Raw genomic sequence first — 23,920 nt, 5'->3', positions numbered from 1 at the left:
GATGTTGTAGTCTCAGTTTGCTCAGTTCACTTAGTACTTTCCTTTTCCACTAGCGTCACTTGTGTTGTGAGCTATTTATGGATATTGGATATTTCCTTTTCCCAATTGCCTGAAAATCCACCTCATGAGAGCATAAAAACTTTTTTGCGATATATGGGAGTTTTTCCAAAATTGACGTGTTTCACTTATGTTGTGAGCTATTGATGGATATTGGATAATGGATAATGGATATTGGGTAATGTTGATGATCCAATCAATGTGAAGTTCCATCCTACATTTTCTCTCATCGAATATCCTGTTTCACACTGAAATTTCTGCCAGTACAAAAGAAAAAATGGTTTGTTTAGAGGGTTTAATGGGGAAATTTTTACATTACCACATTATCCAACAAAAAAAAAAAAAAAGAAACTTCCAGACCCAGAGAAAGTTATGATAAATGGTGAATAATATTCTATGGGTGAGAATGCCTAATTAATGTCTCGACCAATCCAACCTGACAGAAAGGTTGGGAAAATTTAAATCACCACATTAGTGTGCAAGGGCTTTCTTCAAACGCAATGCATCTTTTGATGTGAATGGGCTTGTAGAATCAGAAATGCACTGTGAGTTCCAGTCCTGTCAGTTAAGAATAGGAAAAGGAAATATAGTGGATTACTGGATATTTGAAGACTGGGGAAAATACATGCCTGGACTGATAAATCTTAAAAAGGGGACCTATTCCTTTTCAGAATTGCCTGAAAAACCACCGCACAAGTGTAAAAAACTTTTTTGGGGATATGTGGGAGTTTTTGCAAAATTGACATTTCCATTAGGCTTATTTTCAATTTGCAACTTCAATTTGCACAATTTGAAGGGTAATGGAAATGCAGCTGTCAAATATGTGAAAAATAATGTTTCAGGTATGAAAACCTATTCTAGTAGACCTCTAAAAACAAAAGCAATACTTTGAAAAAGGGCATAATAATTAAAAAAAAAAAAAATGTAGCATACATGCATGCATAGCTTCATTCCATGCAGTACAACCTAAATGGTAGTAAAATTATGATGGGAAGTTTTTTTGGCAGACATTTAGGGCCTCGAAAGAAATAGTTTACCCAGAAAAATAAAACTGTCATCATTTATTCACCTCATGTTGATCCAAACCTGACATTTTCTATTTGTAGAACACAAAATGAGATGTTTTGCAGAATTTGCTAAACATTACTTTTAGCGGTGGGGACTGAAGCTGTTTGTGTTAGGAAAAAACTGAAATTTGAATCATTATTAGCTGAAAATCTTCCCCGTATTTGCGTCTCATTCATATTCAAAATATGTTGCCTCAAGATGCGTCTTTTCCTTAACGGATAAAAGCGGCAGGACATTCTGCATAGCATCTTTTGTGTTCCATGGATGAAAGAAAAATCACACGGGTTTGGAATGAAAAGTGATGTATTTTTGATTTTTGGTCTTTTATTCCAATTATTTGCGTATGCGTTGCTCATGGCCACTTGCATCCCTTAAGGGGCACAATATCAGACTTTTACATTATGTGTCGTTACAAAGCACCTTTATCCACTTCCACGGATGTAGTGAGATTTGAGTTTTCTGTCCGGTACACTGTTGTGAAAAACATGTTCAGCACTCACAAATCAGTACGGACCAGAAGGTCCTGCAGGAATGTTTCCATTCTGCAAGAATTCAGGCTTTGCTGGAGGCAAAAGATGGAGTTAATAAAGTCTACAGTAACAGCAGCAAATAATGTTGCCACTGAAAGTACATTCTTCACTTCCACAGAATGCAAAGCCATGTCTCTAGAGGTGACTGCTGCCGTTTGAACATTAAGATCTGAGCCAAATGTGCTTATTTTATTTTCCAATTTCCCCTTGGGGATCAATAAAATTGATATTTAGATAACTGCTGGATTTTGAACCTCACTGCTACCCGGCCAAAAGCATAAAGGAAAATATAAAAATAGACTCATCATTCACTTGTACTGGTTGTAATGTGCCTTCAGAGGAACACAACTCCACAAGACTAATCTTCTGCAAAGAGATTTTTGCTTATGTTTTTAAAAACTCACAGGTGATCTAGATTCTACAGTATAGTATATCACAACATGAATCTAAGAATAAGTGTGTGTATGCATATATATGAAATAATAAATATTAAAATTGTCATTAATATTATTTAAAACAACTACCACATTAATGGATTAGATCAGAAGTATCTCATTTTATATATAATATCAGAACAGCTCAAAACTGTCCATTCAAATTGCAATTTTTATTTATTTATTTATTATTATTATTACTATTATTATTATTTACAATAGGACCTCTATTGAATTGCTTCTATAGGGAGTTTCACTGGTTCATATCAAGGGCATTAGATGGTAAAGAGAAGCAATAAAGTGGCCTTCTTGTTCATGAAAGGAAAATGCAAGCAAGAGCAAATTTCTGTGCAAATCATTATTGAATTGAATGCAGTAACTTTACCCAAGAAAGCTTTTTTGAACCATCAACACAATTGTTCTGCACGTTTCATGAATGTTTTTCAGACACTGTTAGTCAGAACAATATTTCTCCAGTACAAAAGCAAAGAGGGTCTCAATGAGGGTGACAGCGATATCTGATTTACACTAAATACTACCAATATAACTAGAAAATTGATTAATTAATAAATTATACAGTGGGTACGGAAAGTATTCAGACCCCCTTAAATTTTTCACTCTTTGTTATATTGCAGCCATTTGCTAAAATCATTTAAGTTCATTTTTTTTCCTCATTAATGTACACACAGCACACCATATTGACAGAAAAACACAGAATTGTTGACATTTTTGCAGATTTATTAAAAAAGAAAAACTGAAATATCACATGGTCCTAAGTATTCAGACCCTTTGTTGTGACACTAATATATTTAACTCAGGTGCTGTCCATTTTTTCTGATCATCCTTGAGATGGTTCTACACCTTAATTTGAGTCCAGCTGTGTTTGATTATACTGATTGGACTTGATTAGGAAAGCCACACACCTGTCTATATAAGACCTGACAGCTCACAGTGCATGTCAGAGCAAATGAGAATCATGAGGTCAAAGGAACTGCCTGAAGAGCTCAGAGACAGAATTGTGGCAAGGCACAGATCTGGCCAAGGTTACAAAAAAAATTCTGCTGCACTTAAGGTTCCTAAGAGCACAGTGGCCTCCATAATCCTTAAATGGAAGACGTTTGGGACGACCAGAACCCTTCCTAGAGCTGGCCGTCCAGCCAAACTGAGCTATCGGGGGAGAAGAGCCTTGGTGAGAGAGGTAAAGAAGAACCCAAAGATCACTGTGGCTGAGCTCCAGAGATGCAGTCGGGAGATGGGAGAAAGTTGTAGAAAGTCAACCATCACTGCAGCCCTCAACCAGTCGGGGCTTTATGGCAGAGTGGCCCGACGGAAGCCTCTCCTCAGTGCAAGACACATGAAAGCCCGCATGGAGTTTGCCAAGATAGTGAGAAATAAGATTCTCTGGTCTGATGAGACCAAGATAGAACTTTTTGGCCTTAATTCTAAGCGGTATGTGTGGAGAAAACCAGGCACTGCTCATCACCTGTCCAATACGGTCCCAACAGTGAAGCATGGTGGTGGCAGCATCATGTTGTGGGGGTGTTTTTCAGCTGCAGGGACAGGACGACTGGATGCAATCGAGGGAAAGATGAATGCAGCCAAGTACAGGGATATCCTGGACGAAAACCATCTCCAGAGTGCTCAGGACCTCAGACTGGGCCGAAGGTTTACCTTCCAACAAGACAATGACCCTAAGCAGACAGCTAAAATAACGAAGGAGTGGCTTCACAACAAGTCCATGACTGTTCTTAAATGGCCCATCCAGAGCCCTGACTTAAACCCAATTGAGCATCTCTGGAGAGACCTAAAAATGGCTGTCCACCAACGTTTACCATCCAACCTGACAGAACTGGAGAGGATCTGCAAGGAGGAATGGCAGAGGATCCCCAAATCCAGGTGTGAAAAACTTGTTGCATCTTTCCCAAAAAGACTCATGGCTGTATTAGATCAAAAGGGTGCTTCTACTAAATACTGAGCAAATGGTCTGAATACTTAGGACCATGTGATATTTCAGTTTTTCTCTTTTAATAAATCTGCAAAAATGTCAACAATTCTGTGTTTTTCTGTCAATATGGAGTGCTGTGTGTACATTAATGAGGAAAAAAATGAACTTAAATGATTTTAGCAAATGGCTGCAATATAACAAAGAGAGAAAAATTTAAGGGGGTCTGAATACTTTCCGTACTCACTGTATATGCTACAAAAAAGACAATGCTGTGCAAGCATCGTCCCAGGGAATCAAATTAACAGGCAAATTGTTTGGTTAATTTATTTGCAGCATCTGATCTGATTCACTAATTAAATTTGACTTCCCAGTTCTTCAAATGAAAGCGAAGATAGTTTAGGAGAGATGGTTATTGATTAAAGCTGTGTGTGCAGAACAACATGACATAAACAATGTAGCATTTTGTCACTCGTTACTGAAAAAGCTGCTCTGAACTGAAGTTATTACCCCCAACAAGAGTAAAAAATACAAGACATATTTTATGTTCACACCTTTTAATGTCTGGAGGTCGTTGCTTCATCTGAATATTAAACCAAGATCTGTCATATTCAACACACAGTCTTAAAGGGTAACCATGGTTGTGATGATCATAAAGAATGGCTGATACAGCCATTAATAAGTAAAATTCAGAACAGTTTACTTGTTTGTACTTAATATACGTTAATAAAATACTGGGTCTTGTGATGTAAACATTGTCCTGCATCACTTATACGATGAAGAATTCACATATATATATGCACCTACAAAGCATATTTGAAATATATTTATATATATACACATATATGAATACATTTACAATAATACACCAAAATAGTTAGTCACTCAGATTAGCTGCAAACTGGGCGAACAAAGCATGTCGGTCAAATTGAAAAGGGGATTTTAAAAGGGCATCATCATTCAGGTGACAAACAGCTGAACAGGGCAATTTACATTTACAATGGCATGATGGCGTCTGCTTGACAAAAAAAACATTTGAAGTGGGAGACAAATTTTACATCTACAAAATTAAAATGTACAAAATATTTTCAGACTTTGACATCTCATCCAACAGAGTGCTGTGGTGATAACATATTTTTGTAGGCCATTGCTCTGGTTCCCATGATAAAAACCCTATAGGATTTTTGCATTGGCTTTTGGATTAATGCAGAAAATAAGCTCTGTGACCAATGAAAGTTTATGATTCTTAAACGTTTTGTTCATCACGATAATCTTCACAAATGAATGCAACTTTTGTGAATTTTGAAGCCTAAATACAATCAACAGAAGTTAAACTACCACGGAACGGTCACATGACTTCAACGTCACCATCAATAAGGTTCCTTCTTCTTTCAATCTTTATTTAAAAAACATTTTCCCTTGAACTTTGAATTAGAAGAGTTTGCAAGAGTATGATTACAAACACAATGAGGTTGTGAAAGCAGACTACCCAGCTAACAAAAATATTTTCTAAAGATAAGAATATTTTGCTAACATTCCCTTTAATTTATGAAAACGTTATTTTTTTATTTAAATTTCCCTGAATGTTCAAAATGTCCAGTATTTTAAAATTGTATTATTTATTATTTATTTTATATTTTATTATTTAAAGGTTTTTTTTTGTTATACTAACATTAAGGGAACATTCCATTTTAAAATTTTGCAAACATTATAGGAATGTTACTTTTAAATGTTCTCTGAACGTTCTGAAACAAGTTGCAAAATAAATTTTTTTTTTTAATATATTTAAGAAAAAGTTCAATGAATGATGTATAAATAATGTTTTGGGCAAACATTTTGAGAGCATTATTAAAGACCAGATAATGAATGTTCTATTAATGTTAGTAGAAGAATGTTTGTTCATAACTTTAACTCTTTCCCCCACCAGCATTTTTTTTTTTTTTTTAAAGTTGCCAGCATTTTTGATAATTTTCACAAAACTTTCATGACCCCCAGGAATATTTAGTTGTATGATTATCTGAACATGCCATATCCCTGACAGCAACATAGTGTTGGCCCAGATCCGGCCCACATCCGGTCTGTGTGTAATCCACATGTACCAGATGTGGGCCGGATCTGGGCCACACTATGTTGCTGTCTGAGATATCAAAAAAAAAAAAAAACATTTCGAACAAAAAGTGTAGAAAATCTGCATCAGCAATGCTTTTATCGCTTGTTTCTGTTCCTTTTTTGCCTGTTTTGATCCAGAGATTCTCTACTGCTTCAGAAGATGCGTAATAGTGCCCCCTACTGTATAACAGTGAAAACGTGGTAAGCCGGAAAATTCCTTCAATGGCGGGGAAAGAGTTAATTAAACCTGAGCCAAAGTTCTGAGGACGTTCCCTGTTCACTGGGTAGAGTATAGATGAGTTTACCAGGGGTGCCTTTCCTGAAAGCATCGTTAGTCAACTATGGTCGTAAGTCCCATTGAACTCTATTCGTAACGACAGAACTTGCGACCAAAGTTCGCTTTGGGAAATGCACCTCTGTTCGGCACGATGATGTTTAATGTCCCAAAAAAGTTCTGTAGTCCCATTTAGCCATTTGTTAGCAACAGCCTTTTTCAAGACAAGTAAAAGCTTTTAAAATATCTCAAGGATGTATTTACTGATGTACTCTATGTTGTAGAATAAAACATAAGTTTTTGTTAACCACATTTAACCAAAAACCCATTGGCACTGGAACAATAGAACCGGAAGTGCTAAAATGCTAACTCGTATCCAGGTTTTGGCCTTCAAAAATACATTGTCCCTACAGCACTCAACTGAGTACACGCACTTGTAGCCATTGAGGAAGGCCAGAGGAAGTACACCCATAACCATACCAGGACTGACAGGAAGCCACGTCCCTTTCCGTAAGGCGTCCATCTTCCTAGAGTCCCGTGAGTAAAGCTGGCGTTAAAAGTCTCTGTTCACGGTGTTGTCGGTGTTAAAGTCTCCTCAGATTGTGCTCTTCCTGACAAGAACCTCGTTTGAGACTCATGTCGTCCAGAGCTATTTCGCCCTTACGGCCTCTCCGTCGCTCGCCCTTCACGATCACCTGTTGTGACACAAGTCAAATAACACCAACGCTCTCAAATGGTGAAACCTTTCAAGATATTCACAAATGTGAGATGTGATCCAATGTCGACACTTACACTCTCTAGCCCGTTGCCCCAAATGGTGATCTGGGTCGACCTCCAGCCGTTTCCTCCTGTTCGACCCCAGACAGCAGGGCTGTGCTGCCGTCCCTTCTGTACGAACACCTGCAGCATGCCCACGTGGTGGCCCGCCATGTTGTGTCTGAAGGCCAGGCACAAGTTCCCCTCGTTCCAGGGCGTCGTCAGGGGGAGGATCAGCTGAGCGCCACGCCCACCTCGCTTCTCTCCGCCCTCAGAGATCGTTAGGTACCGCCCACCTGCCAAAGAGATCATGACGAAGACAAGCTTATTAAAAGGTTGAATTTCTTGATTTTAAAAAATGCCAATCGTTTGGGGTAATCTTTTTATTAATAAAACAGGAAATGACATCACATTACATATATATAATTTGTAAGAGATAATAACTTTTTTTAATGGAATGGTAAGATTAGTTCAGGTTGATATCTCCACATCCACGTTTAAAAAATGTGATATTTGCAAAAATAAGGGGGGAAAAATCTACCTTGAATATATTTTAAAACTTATTTTATCATCATTTTAAAGATTAAAATGTGGAAATTGTTTTACTTTATATTTCATGGTTACAGCACCTGACCTTTTTGAAGACATCAAATAAATGTGTTTTTTAAAAAGCATACAGTATGAAACATGAATACAAAGACTGCATTTCTATGAACATGGCACCTGTGGCACTTTTTAATTAATTTTTCTTTGCTTCATCTGAGACATTCTTATTTGTCATTGACCCAATAACATTATATTGAAAAATACCATAATACCTGAAGGATCTGCAGATGTCTCCCAGTGAAGGTCTCCCTCTCTGCGCTGGATCCATCCACAGAGACCGTGGGTAAAAGAGCAGCTCAGATGACCCGTCTCTGTGGAATATGACACAATTGATAAAAAAATTAGTTGACAAAATGAAATGGAATTTTTAGAAATTACTCTGAGCTCCAAAAAATATATTATCATGAAACTGAAAACAAAAATATTCAGCCAATATTCCATTATGAATTTAATTAAGAATACATGTGACAGCAATATTGTGGAGGATTGTAATTTAAAGGAGAAATTAAAATTAAAATTAAAATTAAATCAAATTCAAAGAATTCCATAAAAATGCTATAAGTATAATTGTCAATAAAGCATTTAATTTTTCTGTATGAATTACTCATAAACAGTAAATACAAATACAAAATATTGGGTATTTCCAAAATATGTTCATTGTTGGTAATGTTCATTTAGTTTTTAATTTTCATTAAATTTAATTGACTTTCCTTTTGTGGAATAAAGAGTAATATAACGTAGAATAAATGTATTTATTTATTTGTTTGTTTGTTTATCTGAAAACTATGGAAGCTTGTTTCCACCACAGAATAAAACAAATTTAAAAGACAATTCTGTCTTTATTTCTGACAATTGCAAGCTTACATCTACAAAATTAAGTCAGAATTGTGAGAAATAAAGCCAGAATTGTGAGTTTATATCCCACAATTCTGACTTTATTTCTGTCAGGACCACTATCGTCAAATATGATTGATAATGCATAGAGTTTGTATTGGCAGTATGGTTCTGTTCTGGGCAAGAACTCCCTGCGCATCCATGCAGCTTAGCATGGATAAGAGCAAGGAGAACAGCAATAAACTCCCTAGGGTCAGAGGTGTAAAGTACTTGAGTAAATGTAATTAGTTACTGTACTTAAGTATCTTTTGGGCTACTTTATAGTTGTACTGAGTATCAAAGATATTGGCAACTTTTACTTTTTACTCCACTACATTTGTGATGAGTAATGCAATTACAAATTACATTTTTCATGGCACCTAACTTTTTCTGCAGCAGTTTGTTTCTGATATAAAGAAGCAATATTGCCATCTAAAGACATTGAAGGTAGTGTAACTTGTGCATTTTGCCTTTACTCACCCAAAACTTGTCAACTTCACGTGAATGTGAGTGCATTAGCAGGTAGTTGCTGATCGCAGGTGTTTGATTTATTATATGAGGAAATGAATGCATCTGGTGATGAGGCTCAAACCAGCACATACAGTACACTTTGACTATTTAATTTTACTTAACATTGTTTTATTTATCCACTATACTGACAAGACCGTTTTGAAGGATATTGGTTTACTTATGGCCTTTCTGTGCACTTGAGCTCAACTCAGACTTGAGAGTTTGTAGACGTTTAAAAGGTTGTTGTTTTGACCTTGATTTGTTGCAACATTGAGGTGTTCAGTTTTATTTTGATTTTAGAAAATAAACTTGATTTCACATCTTACAAATCAATTGTTTCTTATTTTCACTGGCATGTCTCTCAGGACTAGTGCATCTCTGAGCCTACATTCAGCATGAGTAAAACACTTAAGTACTGCTAAAATCAGATACTTTAAGACTTTTACTTGAATCGTATTGGAATTGGTTACTTGTAACTTGTAGTGGAGTCATTTTCAATGTAAGGTATCTGTACTTTTACTCAAGTATGGTTTTCAGGTACTCTTTACACCTCTGCCTAGGGTAAACAGGACCAACATATGCAGATATCATTAAATGTCATAATTTAACATGTACACATATTTCAAGAATTAGATTGAGGGGAATCATAAGGCCAATCCTGACTGAAGAGAGGAGGAGCTGGGGATGGAGGAGGGTAATTTGCTCCTGAGAAATGCAATAGCTGCTGATAATACCGAGGAGCTTATATATGGATGCTGTGATAGGCGTCGTATTCCTATAGGTAGACGTAAGTCACCTGGGAGTCAGCTGATGCGAGCTTGACTGACGTGACCTGCCAGAACTGACGCTAACGCTGGATTTGTCACAATTGCGAGTTTACTTCTTGGAATTCTAATTTTTTTTCTCACTATTATGAGTTATAAAGTCCAGTTCTGAGGAAAAGACTGACTTCTCACAATGTAAACTCGCAATTGCGAGAAAAATCAGAATTGTGAGATATAAACTCGCAATTACCTTTTTTCTTTTTTATTCAGTGGTGGAAACAAGCTTCCATAGTAAACAATGTAGCATGCATTGTAAATGTCTGTTTAGAGAAATATGTCTATTAAAAAAAATTAATTCACATATATACATGGAATAAAGTCAAAATGAATGACGAGACATAGCAACATCTAAGCATCTTCAGCACGAAGGGCTTTCTTGACAGATATCAAGCCGAGGCTTATAGGTCACCCTCCACACTGGTAGATAACAAAATGAAGCATTTGGCTGGGGACGGGTGCTAATTTCACACCCTGTTTGCAAACAATCAAAATATTGGTTAAGGCTCTAGGCTGGTATTCCCAGCATTGCAGGTTCAATTCACGATGGCCATTAACTGAGATCCTCTATTATCATCATGCCCTTGAGTAACACACTGAACAGATCGCTCCAGGGAAACCGCCCTTGCAAGCAGCGTAAGTCAAACTGCTAAATGGAAAGTAACTCAGAATTGTGCAATTCCTGAATTTCCCACAGGGATCAGGGAAGTGTGGGTATTTTCATGAAGGCCAAAGAAAGCTGTTCGATTCACACCACTGATCCAATTCATCTGGAGTGACATCATAAGTCAAGATTAAAACCTACAAAATGCCTGCGAGGCAAATAACAGAAAACACTGCAAATACAGTCTTACTGTGTGCTCCCATTTACTGTATGTCTATGTATTTATAGATTAGTCTGCACCAATCATCGAATACTCTGAAAATCCATCTGCAATTTCAGCAAAAATAAATTCAGCCTTCTCTTACCTGGGTCATCCTTCAGCTCCTCTTCTGTGTTGCCAAGTTCAATGTCTAAATCGATATCAAGCACATTGTTTTGCCCATGATTTCGTGGTACTAGAAGGGGAAAAAAGGAAAACAAATAGTTAGACTATAGTCATTCCAAATGAAGTGTACACAAATCATCCTTTTAAAAAGTAACTATTTTATAAAATCAATTGTATATATTTCTAGGCAATATCTCGGCCTCTCATACCTCATTGCTAAACTGAAACAATTAAATGCTGAGAACAAGACAGGTTATCTCCTCAATTTTTTTTACTCATAACCGAGATATTGGCATAATAGAGGACTGGAGACAAGTGAGTGTGTGTACATCAAATATATGGCGGGATAACAGCTGGAAGGAAGTCAAGTCTGTGATTAGTTTATTGATTTCAATTATCCCTCAAGCCTTTGTTTCTATTGGAGGGCTGTACATAGTGCTGTCACAAGCAAAGTCCTCACAGCTAATAGGAACATGTAGTAAACCAACTTCACCCTAAGGTCATTTCCACATACTGCAGGTGTTCGTGTTGGGGCTATACAACTTTGACATGATCGTTATGGTACCTAATTGATTAAGGAGATATAACTATATTCAATTCCTAGATGTCTATTTGCCTTATTTCCCCACTGTTTCAGAGCCATCATTATTTATTAGGCCTATTGTGAGCCCTCGAAGGCAGTGTGGGGTAACTGATTTATGTCCTGAGGCAGGGCTGACTGGTAATGTAATCTCTCTAGGTGAGTCTTCTGTTTTCATTAGATTCTGTCATCTGGATAGGAGGCTTTGGGATGCAATTTGCTTTCCTGAAAAATCAGGTTTCGCCTTGTGGGAAGTCCAAGAGAGACCCAAAAAAGAGCTTATGAACATGAAGGAAGCAACAACGTCCACTGGGCCAGGAAATGGTTTTCTTGGATAGATCCAAAGGCCTTCACGACCCTTTGCACTCAGCAGTCCTCCTCTGAATTCACACAATGGTTACAAAAGACCACATGGACCATTGTGTAGACTAGTGCGAGGTAAGCAAAGAGTGCATTGAGGCCGTATAGTAGCAAAGGGAGCATTTGTGAGCATGCTTCTGAATCTGGGACACCCCACAGTCTCAGACCTCACAGGAAAGCATAAGTAAAGGCCACATCATAAGTCCCCCTGAAAAGGCCATTAAAGCAAAAGTCTTGGAAGCTATTTTCTAGCTCCAATCTACTTGAAAGTGCAAAGAGTCCTGAAATCATCTGAAATCAATTGTTTGTTAAATCTTTGTTTTTTAATAATGTGGAAAATTGCCTATAATTTCTGACAAGATTGGCATGGTTCTGCTGCTTTGGCTCACACTCAAAAAACTCTTTTAGGTTGGTCCAACTTATGCAGGGGTGTCCATTATCCCATAGCGTTTAGCTTTAGAATGTCCAATCCTGCTCTTGGAGGGCCAGTATCCTGCATAATTTAGCGCCAACACCAATTAAACACACCTGGACCAGCTTATCAAGGTCTTTAGGATTACTAGAATCTTCCAGGCAGGACAAGTTGGAGCTAAACTCTGCAGGACATTGGCCCTCCAGGAGCAGGATTGGACACCCCTGGTTTAGCTACAATCCTAATTAAACATATCGGAACCAGCTAATCCAAGTCTTCAGGATCACTATAAACAGACAGGTAAGTGGGTTGGGACATGTTGGAGCAAAACTCCTGAGGACATTGGCCCTCAAGGACCAAGACAGTACACCAGTAAAAGGTAATGTACGTGTACCATTTTTCAAGAGTGAAATCCAGACATTTCAATAGGAATGCAATTGGGAATTTTGTGTAAGGGCAAAAGATTTTTCCCATGCATATTTTACAACGGGTTCAAGTTGGTCATGCCAATTCAGTACGTTGGCCAATAGGTTGTTTGCACATAACGTCATTGCTGTTGCGCAAAATGCGGCTGGAGGGCAGGAGGTCAATTTTCTATATAGGAATCGCAATCACAAACTCAAAATTCCTATGCTTTGCACCATTTTTGGTTGCTTAAATCGATCAAATCGAGAAACCACAAGGAGCTTTTATCGTTTACGTAACTTTTTATCGTTTTTTAACTTTAAAGTTGTCACTTTTATAGCATTTTGCTTCTGCTGATAGACTGAAATTAATATGGATACCTGCTTACCTTTTTTGTTTTTTACTTGATTAAATATTCACATTCTTCATGCTATTGTTTGCAGGAAAGAGAAGCTATTTTATCCCATTGCATGATAATTTGGTGAATTTGTAGAATTCCTTTCACAATGTTGATCTGTTTACCGTGAAAACAGTGTCGCGCGCTGCTGGTTCAGCCATCATCTGGTAGAAAATGCGCAAATAAATGTGTTCAACAAGCTGACAGATGTTGATCCATTTCTTTGTTGGAAGGGTGTAAATGTAACTGTGGTTTTAATGTTTTCTTTGTAAATGTTCACTTTCCAATATGGACACGAAGGAGAATCGGAGGGTCACATTCAGCGGACAGACACCAAAATCAAACCCACAGAAGCTCGTGAACAGTTTTGAAGTGGCTGTGTGCAAGTTATAATCATTCACAAGCCAGGTGAGAGTCATACTCACAAATGTAATGTTAATTATTAAACCAAAACAAAATACAAAATTTTCAAAAACACTCAGCTACAGTATGTGATTATTTTACTGAGTGGGTTTAATCAGTGACATTATTACACTGTGTGCAGAATTATTAGGCAAGTTGATTTTCTGATCATATTTTTTTCCAAGCACATTTTACCAATTCCAATCCACATCAATCTTAATAACTACTATTAATATTGTTTTTAATCATTTATAAGTGATATATAATTGTTCATGAAGGCTGGAAATGAAAAATGCCTTATATTCAGGTGTGCAGAATTATTAGGCAGGTTTGCTTTTACAGGTAAAATGAGCCAAAAAACAGATTTAACTAAAAGTCAAAAATTATTAAATACTCATGAGAAGGACGCAATACTAATGCAATACTAGAAATTGCAAAGTTAAAGCATGACCAAGGGACAGCAAAACGCTCAATGGGACAACGGGGTCATACAAAAACAGGTGGAAAAGAAAAGACACATGTTAACTGCAAAATAATTAAGAATTAAGGTGAAGAATTAAGTGTGAAACCATCAGGAACCCTTTAGTCTCCAGCGCCACCATTTTCCAGAACTGCAACCTACCTGGAGTCTCCAGAAGTGCAAGGTGTCTCAGAGACTTAGGTTAGCTAAAGAATCCTAAAAAATGACCCGCTCTTAATAAGAATCACAAGCTGAAGTGTTATAAAATACATGAAGACTGGGTTTTTATAGGCCTTATAGACAGACAGCTTGAGAGTGACTCCTGAAGGACCAACACCACATCCTCTTGTACCACTGTTTGAAGAATTTATCTTCCAAAATCTGGCAGTAAGGTGTGGGAGTTCACTTTTAGTCCATCTCTTATCCTGAAATGTCCATCTTGCAGAGATGGACTAAAAATGATCTTCCAAAACTTATTGCCAGATTCTGGAAGATAAATCCACATAAGATTGATGTGGATTGGAATTGGTAAAATGTGCTTGGAAAAAAAATATGATTAGAAAATCAGGTTGCCTAATAATTCTGCACAAAGTGTAGATTTGCTATACGCCGTCTTCCCGTCAACCGACTTATCCTAGTTTTTATACGTAGAAAAGGCGAAAATTGTATTACACCATCCAGTTTTTTCCCTGAATGATGAAGCTCCTGTTGCAATTCTCGATTCAGCATAAATGACCTACAATGGCGACATTTTTCACAATCACGACAGAAAATCAAAACACTGCCCTAAACTCACTAGCAGAAAGGCAGCGCGATATAAACAAACCAGACTAGAACTGAACACGGCATGACGGCAGCTTCACATTCTCTATATCAACCATCTCCATGGCAGTCAAATCTTTCAATTCAATAGAAAAATCACTCCTCTTCATAACAGTAGGTTCACATCCAACATATGTTGTGGTTTTCTGTTTATACCTTTCTAAACCAGCACAGTACAGACTTTTCTTCATCTCTTCCATTCTAATTTTCACTTCTTACCCTCCACCTGAACTTCGTGCGTCTCCAGAACCACGTGATTGCAAAAAACCTATAGGAAGCTGCTAGGCGCGAAAGTAACTTCTGTGTAATCTGTGCTTATACTGTACATTGCTACACTACTGACAATAGACAATGGACCATTTGTGCCCACAAAATGCTGTTGAAATTGTGAAAATCTGAATAATATTGAAAAAAGTATATGCACTTACTGTGAACATCACCTCTTTGTTTCTGAGTAATGTCTTTGATGCTGTTATCAATTGGCGTCACAAAGGGGATCGAAGGTCTGCGTGTTGGGATAAAGGGAACCACTGCTGTAACTACCGGGGCTTTGGTGGTAGCTGTGGTGGCGGGACGGGACGGCACCTTAGGTTTGGTTGTCACCACAACAGGGGGTTTACGTGTCGGTATGAGAGGCCTACGGGTGGTGGTTGCTGGGACTCTCACTGGAGGGGTGACTTTTTTGGTTGGAGGAGATTTGGTGATGATGGTTGTTGTAGGTGAGATCCGTTTAGCTGTCACTGGTGGTCTGATTGTTGTGGTGGTCCTCTTTTGGTCTGAGTCTGGAATTTTGTTGCCCCCTTTGTTGTTATTGTGGCTTGGTGTGGTCTTTCCAGGTCGTGGAGGGTCAATTACCACCTTTGGGATAGCTAAAAGGAGAACAAACAGGCTTCTCAGTTTAATTCAAAGTTAACACAAAATTAAAATCAACCTATTTTTATTCTCATGTTGAATAGGTAATATCTGGTTTAAGCCTTTTTGGGAATTGGGAAGTATGCAGCTATGTTAGGCTACAGTAGAAATGTCACTTTTAATTTTTTTTAGATGTAACTGAAAAGGTTGCTTTTAGCTCATATGTACAATGAATGCACGAAAGTCATCCATCACATTCGAAATCAATAAAAGAAGCATAAACCCTCGAGCTTGTGTCATCCTTAAGGAGGGAACACTGAAGGAATGAATGTGACAATGTGATCTCATGTTTCACAGGAGCTTTGATATGCGATTCCCAAAAAGGCAGTAATTCAACCCTTTCAGCACTTCTGTGTCGCACCTGGCTGAAAGTTTCCAGAACAGATGCTGAAGAGATATAGGTTGCCTCATTGGTTTAACAATGATTAAATCAGGCTTCAGACACACAACAACTGTATTTTTGTCCACTTAACAAATAATAATAAGATTGAGCAGGTTGCAACGATGCATGCATAATACTACATACATAAGCCACTGTCAGTGGTTTACAAAAGCAGTAGAGAGTGCATGTGAAGAGCGTGCAGTTGTGATGTCATCTGATGCTCATGGTGAACATCTCTTTGTTCATGAAGATTAAAACCATGGCAGCTATCAACCTCAAGTCACTCCTGATAAATGCACAGCAGACAAAAGAATTCCAGACAGGGAAGTGATACGCAAGATATATTCATCCATCAGACCTAGTGTTCCAGCACCTAAAACTAATTCCTTAACTCTTAAATGCATGACTGTTTCTCCAATAATTTTTACATATTCGGGTCTTTATCGACCCGGATCTATATCTAACACGGAAGGATCTCTACCTGTCGTGATAATATAAAACTCCTCTGATATTAGAGTAACAATTACAGAAGAATAAAATAAATTATATTTTGTTACCTTTTGGAGCTTGAAAGGGCTCAGTTTGAGCAGATGTTTTATGCCATCATCACTGTCCTCGTCAGAGCTCATTTCCCAGTAAATTCAGCAAATAATGGGCTAGTTTTATGTTTGAGGTCGCGAATATGAGCCCATTCGCAATCTCAAACATATTCTCAAAATGATATAATTTTCAACATCTTCAAAAACAATATTGCTTATTCTTTCGGTTTCTGTCCGAATAATTCGTCACTTCATTGATGTGTATCAGACATTGCTACTTTGTGGAATAAAGGTGAATTACACGTATTCAGTCATCTAAAATTCAGTTATTGTTGTGCAGAAAAAATATACATACACTGATACACACCTCGGGTCGTTAGCGACCCTATACAATTTTTAGAAAAAATGAATTCAAAAATAGGCATTCTTTTATAGTTTTATGATTTTTTTTCTTGTTATATTCTTTATAATGAATTGATTGAGGAATGCCAAGAAGGTTGAAGATTAACTTTAAAAAATGAACAAGGAGGAGGGTAGTGAATGACGTCCCGGGTCACTAAAGACCCGAGGTATGCATTTAAGGGTTAAACCACATACTATTAAACTATTTCATTTTGTTTATATACATCCTTGCTGGATGAAAGTATTAATTTATTACTGACCCTAAATTTTTGAACAGTAGGTATAGTTACATATATATATATATATATATGTAACTATACCTACTGTTCAAAAATTTAGGGTCAATAATAAATTAATACTTTTATCCAGCAAGGATGCATTAATCAAAGTGACAGTAAAGACATTTATAATGTTACAAGAAATTTCTATTTCAAACAAATGCTGTTCTTTTGAACTTTCTATTCATCAAAGAATCCTGAAAAAAAAAAAAAAATTATCACAGTTATCACAGTTACCACAAAAATATCAGAAGCATCAGCAACTGTTTTCAACATTGATAATAATAATAATTTCTTGAGCAGAACATCAGAATGACTTCCGAAGGATCGTGCAACACTAATTGGAAAAGTCAGTTTTGGAATAAATTACATTTAAAAAAATATTAAATTAGAAAACAGTATTGCTACAGTATATCATTTTGCAATATTACAGTTTTTATTGTATGTTTTATCAAATTAATTAAGCCTTGGTTAACATACAGTAAGAGAAGTCTTTCAAAAATGTTTAAAAAAATCTTTTGAACAGGAGTGCATTTTTTTTTTCACATACATTTTTACATTTTGTTTCATTTATCGTCATCTACAAATATGCATTGTAACCTTTGAGGGACTGTCTAACTCAATTCATTCCAGAGATTTTTTTGAGGATTTTAGTCAGGACTCTGACGCCTCCACTCATGAACATTCTCCTTCCTGTCATTCAGCCACTATACGCTCCATTGGCATTGTTCTATGGGATGCTGTCATGTTGAAAGGTGAACAATCTACCTATGTTCAACTTCCTGGCTGAGGCTGTGGCTTTTCATCAAGATTTTTCATCATCCATCTTCTTTTCTTTCCTGACAAGTGCACCAATCCAAGGCCAAGGGGAAGAATATCTACAAAGAACCTGCATTCACCAGTGCAAACTGCAGTAATGGTTTAGTTCACTTCAGAATCAAAATTTCCTGATAATTTACTCACCCCCATGTCATACAAGATGTTAATGTCTTTCTTTCTTCAGTCAAAAAGAAATGAAGGTTTTTGAGGAAAAAAATCCAGGATTTTTCTCCATTTAATGGACTTCACTGGGGTACAATGGGATGAAGGTCTAAATTGCAGTTTTAATGTGGCTTCAAAGGGCTCTACACGCTCTCAGCCGAGGAATAAGGGTCTTATCTAGAGAAACGATCCATAATTTTCTAGAAAAAATAAAAATTATATATACTTTTTAACCACAAATGCTCATCTTGCACTGCTCTGCGATGCGCCACGCTTTATGTAATCACTCTGGAAAGGACATGCTTGATGTAGGCGAAACTACCAATCCAGTGTTTACAAAGCGAACGCGCAAAGACTATGTCAAACTTTTTCAAAAATAAAGCTAAAACAATGATGTCGGACAATTTTGAAGTTGGAGGAGAAAAAGAGATGGAGTTTTTCGCCCTACCGCAGTACTTCCACCTACGTCACGCGTGACCTTTCCAACATGATTACATAATGCCTGGCGCATCACAGAGCAGTGCAAGACGAGCATTTAAGGTTAAAAAGTATATACATTTTTATTTTGGACCTTCAATCCGTTGGTAGCCGTTGAAGTCCACTATAAGGAAAAAAAAATCCTGGAATGTTTTCCTCATAAACCTTAATTTCTTTTCAACTGAAGAAAGAAAGATGAACTTCTTGGATGACATGGGGGTGAATAAATAATCAGGAAATTTGAATTCTGGAGTGAACTAATCCTTTAAGAGGCAGCCTGTTGTCTCTAGGCCATAAACTTTTCAATAATGTCACTGTCATTTTTTCACCATTCTCTCACACAAGCCAGATAAGGCAGTAGCTCCATTGAAGTCCATCAATCTCCTGGCAGCATCTGTGATCAGCCTCTTTGGTTATCTACTTTCGAGGGATGCCCATATGCCGTCCACATCTTAATGATAACCTTGCTTCAGCTTTTGTGCTTTAAGCCTTTATACTAATGACTCCTGACTTAAGCCTTTCCAAACCTTTATCCTGAAGTGCTTTTGAAAGCACCGTTCCACCTTGTTTTACTTTATACAGCTGCTTTTAATCTAAATTAATAAAAATCACTGCAACTGAGAACAGATGGGGACCAATTAAATTGTTGCCTGAGCTGTAATGTGATTAGTTTATGCATGGAGTGTGTTCATTTATGCAAATTAGATATTTTTATTATTGTGATATTGATTTTATACTCAGTTTAAAACAAATTATAACAGTAACAAAAAGTAAACATTTTGAATGAAGTGTATTTCAGTCTCCACTGTAGCATTGCAGGTTGTTCATTGTTACGATGCAATCGCAGTAATTCTTTGGTTTGCATACTTACGTTTGCAGTCGTAGCCCACACCTCTGTAGTCATCTTTACACTTGCACTTGTATGAACCAGGTGTGTTATAGCAGGTGGCGTAGGGACCACACTGGTGTTGACTCGAAGAGCATTCGTTCACATCTAAAGAATCATTCAAGCAGAAAAGATCAGGTAGATTTTGAAATCAGCTCTGTTCCAAAACCTAGTGAACTACACTAGCTTTTTTTTTTTTTTTTTTTTTAAAGAGGACCTATTGTTTTTTTTTTTGTTGTTTTTTTTTTACGTTCTTTAGTGTGTAACGTGGCTGTTTAAGCATGAAAAGGTCTGCAAATTTGCAAAGTTACATTATTCTCTATATCACTGCGCACTGTTTCTGAACTCCCTGAAAAGTTTGTAGTCTTGAGTTTTCTTCCGGGAAATATATTCATCATTTTAGTGTTAATTTCGTCACCTATTTTTAATTTAGTCTTAGTCTTAGTCTTGTGCCAAATGTCCTTGTTAGTTTTAGTCATATTTAGTCATTCACATATCTTTTTTTGTTAGTCAAGTTTTAGTCGACTAAACATCTCGTCATTTTAGTCTAGTTTTAGTCAAAAGAAAACTCAAGGTATCTTAGTCAAGTCTTAGTCGACTAAAAGTCTTTTAATTTTAATTTTAGTCTATTTTTAGTCAAAAAATTGTAGTCTTTTTTTTTTTAAATAACACATTATTACTGAGATTATTACTGATAAACATTTCAGTAAAAAAAAGTGTTTCACATATCTCAAACATTGGTTAAATGTCATAATTACCTGACAAAATACACTTGTTGAAAGATTTTTGTTGAATGCAAATGTTAAACGTGTCTGGTTTTCAATTTTTGATTTAGGAGACACACACAAATGATTAACCTGTTCTGAAGAGTATTTTATTTTAACCAACACAATTCAAAAGCTAGCATGTCGTCGTCGCTAGTCACTCGTGTTCGCTTTGGGTGTTGTGTGTTCAGCAGTTTCGTGTTGCAGCCACAGGCGTATGAGACCTGTAAAGCCTCGTTTACACTGCACGCGTGTGCGGCTCGTTACAGCTGCGACGCGGCTACCGGAGCTGATACACGGCCACTCTAGTCAATGCTTGTGTTTACACCAGCCGCGCCGCGGTGCGTTTGAGAAGCGTCCCAGAAGCAGCTCGACGCGCCGCTTCGCTAAAGATAGGCACCTCGCCTCCAAGATGCAAAGCTCAAATACAAAACAAAGTCAAAATAATCACCCTGTGTAAACTCCCGCTCATATTTTACATCACTAGAAACTGACGACAAGAGATTCGAAGTTGAAAAACTTGAAATTTCTTTGTTTGAGTTGACATCGCGCAGAGGACGGAACAACACCTTGCCGGAGCCGTAACGAGCCGCACACGCATGCAGTGTAAACAAGGCTTCAACGAGGCTTAACTTGAGCAACAGCGCGAAGCCGCGAACTCGTTCTGAATATTTTAAAGGCGTAACCGCTGATGAAAAAGCAGAGACGATTGTAGACGAAAATGAAGAGAGATTTTATCTTAGTTTTTATTTTATACAAAACATTTTCATCTCGTCTTTTTTCGTCAACAATAATGCATGTTAATTTAGTCTTCTTAGTCAGCGTTTTTGGACAGTGGTGCAGTCTTGTCATCGTCTCGTCTTAGTCATGAAAAAAAAGGTCGTTGACGAACATATTTGGTCTCGTCTCATCTGACGAAATTAACACTACATCATTTAAATAATTCCTGTTGAGCACTGTTGCCAACTATTTTCAAAGGAAAGTAGCTAAAGCCTGCCCAAAAAGTCGCTAAATGTCGCTAGATGACGTCATGGGTAAATTAGCATATTCGTGACGTCATCACGCCGGTTGCATTCTGCCTGCCTAATGTGTTTTCTCTCCTAATCCGTGCTCACATAGCCTACTGTATTTTAATACAATATAATATAATATAGCCGAATGTCAAATAAAGCTGTTCTCATATATATATATATATATATATATATATATATATATATATATATATGCCTATATAATTTTTTATTTTTTTGTCCGGCAACAAAACGCGTATGATATAATGAATGACATTTTTATACATTTGTAAATTACATGAATTCAGAGAGTTCGGAAACTGGATGAACTAAAGCTCTGTGATAGTGAGTAAAATAAGTGATAATAAGCACACGAGAAAAATGGAAATTAAAACCATCAAACTAAATTCTTTAAATATAAAACAAAGGAGAATCAGAAATAGTGTTTGGTCCGTGGCAACACTGTGTGCTCGTATGTACTCGCTCATTCACATCTGTCAGATGCCGTGCACTCAACGGTGCTGCTGCTCCTCTCAGCCACTCAATGACGGCAGCGGGAAAGCAAGACCTCGCGCTCACAGGACAGTGCTGGTGACATTTGAAAAGTTACTGAGGTTTGTCCAAAAAGTCGCTAGATTTGTCGCTAGGCGCTTTTTTGAAAAATTGTCGCTAAAGGGGTCTGAAAAGTCGCTAAATCTAGCGACAAAGTCGCTAAGTTGGCAACAATGCTGTTGAGTTGAGATGTTTTAAAACTCGTGGTTATTGTAAGGGGCGTGACATTTCCAGCACACGCTGGAAGCGAACCAATCAAAACACATTGATCCAGCCGACCAATCAGAACGCATTGTGCTTTCCAGAAGGAGGGGCTTCATAGAGAATAAGAAAAAGCGTTACTGACAGACTGGGAAGAGAGGTGCTGCAACAATGTCAAATATGTTAAAAAAAACAAATGTGTTTTTTGAACATTCAAGCATAAAAATCTATTCTAGTAGACCCCAAAAACAAAACTAAGACTTTTAAAAGGGTATGATATATTGTTTTTCGAAAAAAGTCTCTTATGTTGACCAAGGCTGCATTTATTTGATCGAAATACACCAAAATGGAATTCATTGTTTGAATTCTATGATAAAATTGACAGAATTTAAAACAGCTGAGACTTTGTTTCAAATCACAAGTAACAACGCAAAAAGCTTATTGAAGTTACTGGATGGCTGGCGCATTAGAAATATCATCAAATGAAAACAGCATAGACTGAAAGATTGATCTTGGGATTTAAGAATTTATATCGGTTCATTAAGATGAAGATAGGTTAAAAAAAAAGAAATTGATATTTCACAACCCAAGCATCTACACAGCTGACATGTTCAACTCATCCACGTTGTGTGCATGAAAAAGATGTAGAACACAATCAAAATGCACCATTGAAGAACCACTAATTAAACGTCACTATTTTGGTTAAACATTTTATCTCTCTAAATTAATATTTTAGGTTGTCAAAATTGTGGTGCATCATGCATAGTGCAAACTGGTTTAGAAAAGTTCTTTTGTTTAGTTAAACAAGATATCACAATAACATGCCATTTTTGAACAGGCATTGAGGCTTAGGATCTTGCATGACAACTGCTCTACTTGCTTCATCCACCATTGGATACATTTTCTCAGTGCATTATGGGAATGCATTGAACAATCCCAAAGTTCTGTGTTTGAGAATCATCAAATCAAATAATGCTATACTATTCCATCAATTCACATTGTTTGAAAGGTTTTTGGCTGTTGTCCATGAATGTAATATCAATGTAGACTATGTCCTCCAACTGCTTACCTGTGCACTGATATTTCCCATTGATGTACTGCAGGTCAAAGCCATCATGGCACTTGCAGATGTAACTCCCAAATGTGTTGATGCACTTACGGAAACGGGGACAAACCGCATGGCCTGTGGCACATTCATCCACATCTGCACAACAAACACACCAATCCATCATTTCTCCACTCAAGCTCCAGTTTGGATCAAAGTAAAAAGGTCTCAGGGAATTAAGGTCAGCATCACCCTGGTTTTGAGTTTTTTTTTAGTCAAAAATTATACTTCTATAATTCATGATCCCTTGTGTAATGCTGTCAGGATTCATTTTTGAGATACTGACTGACTCATTGTACACTCTCCCTTAATTGCTGTGATATTTTGTGCTGGCATATGCTGCATTTAAAGACTAAATTGAGACATGCATCAAGCAGTGTGTGAACGCTCTGCAGGAGCGCCATTCAAACTCTTATGTGTGCATGTACAGACATCCATCTAACAGAAGCTGCCCTCCTCGGAGCAATAAAAGTCCTCTGCTGAAATACCTAAAGAGCTGAACACCTGTGCCATGAAACACTGAGATGGTCAGTCTCTGATTTATGGTGCCCTTTTAAAAAACTCACACTGTTTTCTCCACTCCCCTCTTCATAGCCTCCAGAAAAAAAGGCAGAAAGGTGGGAA

General features: G+C 37.2%; 1 protein-coding gene across 7 annotated transcripts in view; it reads right to left on the bottom strand.

The window, feature by feature from the left end:
- Window positions 1-6,695: 6,695 nt before the first annotated feature.
- npnta (nephronectin a) overlaps window positions 6,696-23,920 on the bottom strand; it is a 68,188-nt gene continuing 50,963 nt past the window's right edge. For 6 of the 7 annotated variants that reach the window (XM_048196295.1, XM_048196296.1, XM_048196299.1 and 3 more), the window contains 7 exons: window positions 23,261-23,395; window positions 19,650-19,772; window positions 15,236-15,676; window positions 10,950-11,039; window positions 7,989-8,087; window positions 7,207-7,466; window positions 6,696-7,109 (listed from right to left, as the gene is read on the bottom strand). In XM_048196295.1, coding sequence (XP_048052252.1) covers window positions 6,999-7,109; window positions 7,207-7,466; window positions 7,989-8,087; window positions 10,950-11,039; window positions 15,236-15,676; window positions 19,650-19,772; window positions 23,261-23,395 — 1,259 coding nt within the window. In that variant the 3' untranslated portion in view covers window positions 6,696-6,998. The remainder of the gene's footprint in view (window positions 7,110-7,206; window positions 7,467-7,988; window positions 8,088-10,949; window positions 11,040-15,235; window positions 15,677-19,649; window positions 19,773-23,260; window positions 23,396-23,920) is intronic. The other variant, XM_048196300.1, reaches the window with a different exon arrangement.

This window comes from Megalobrama amblycephala, linkage group LG7 (assembly GCF_018812025.1).
Source record: "Megalobrama amblycephala isolate DHTTF-2021 linkage group LG7, ASM1881202v1, whole genome shotgun sequence".
In the NCBI taxonomy this organism is placed as follows: Eukaryota; Metazoa; Chordata; class Actinopteri; order Cypriniformes; family Xenocyprididae; genus Megalobrama; species Megalobrama amblycephala.
The sequence above is the reverse complement of the archived record's forward strand: the minus strand, read 5'-3'. Positions and strand labels throughout refer to the sequence as shown.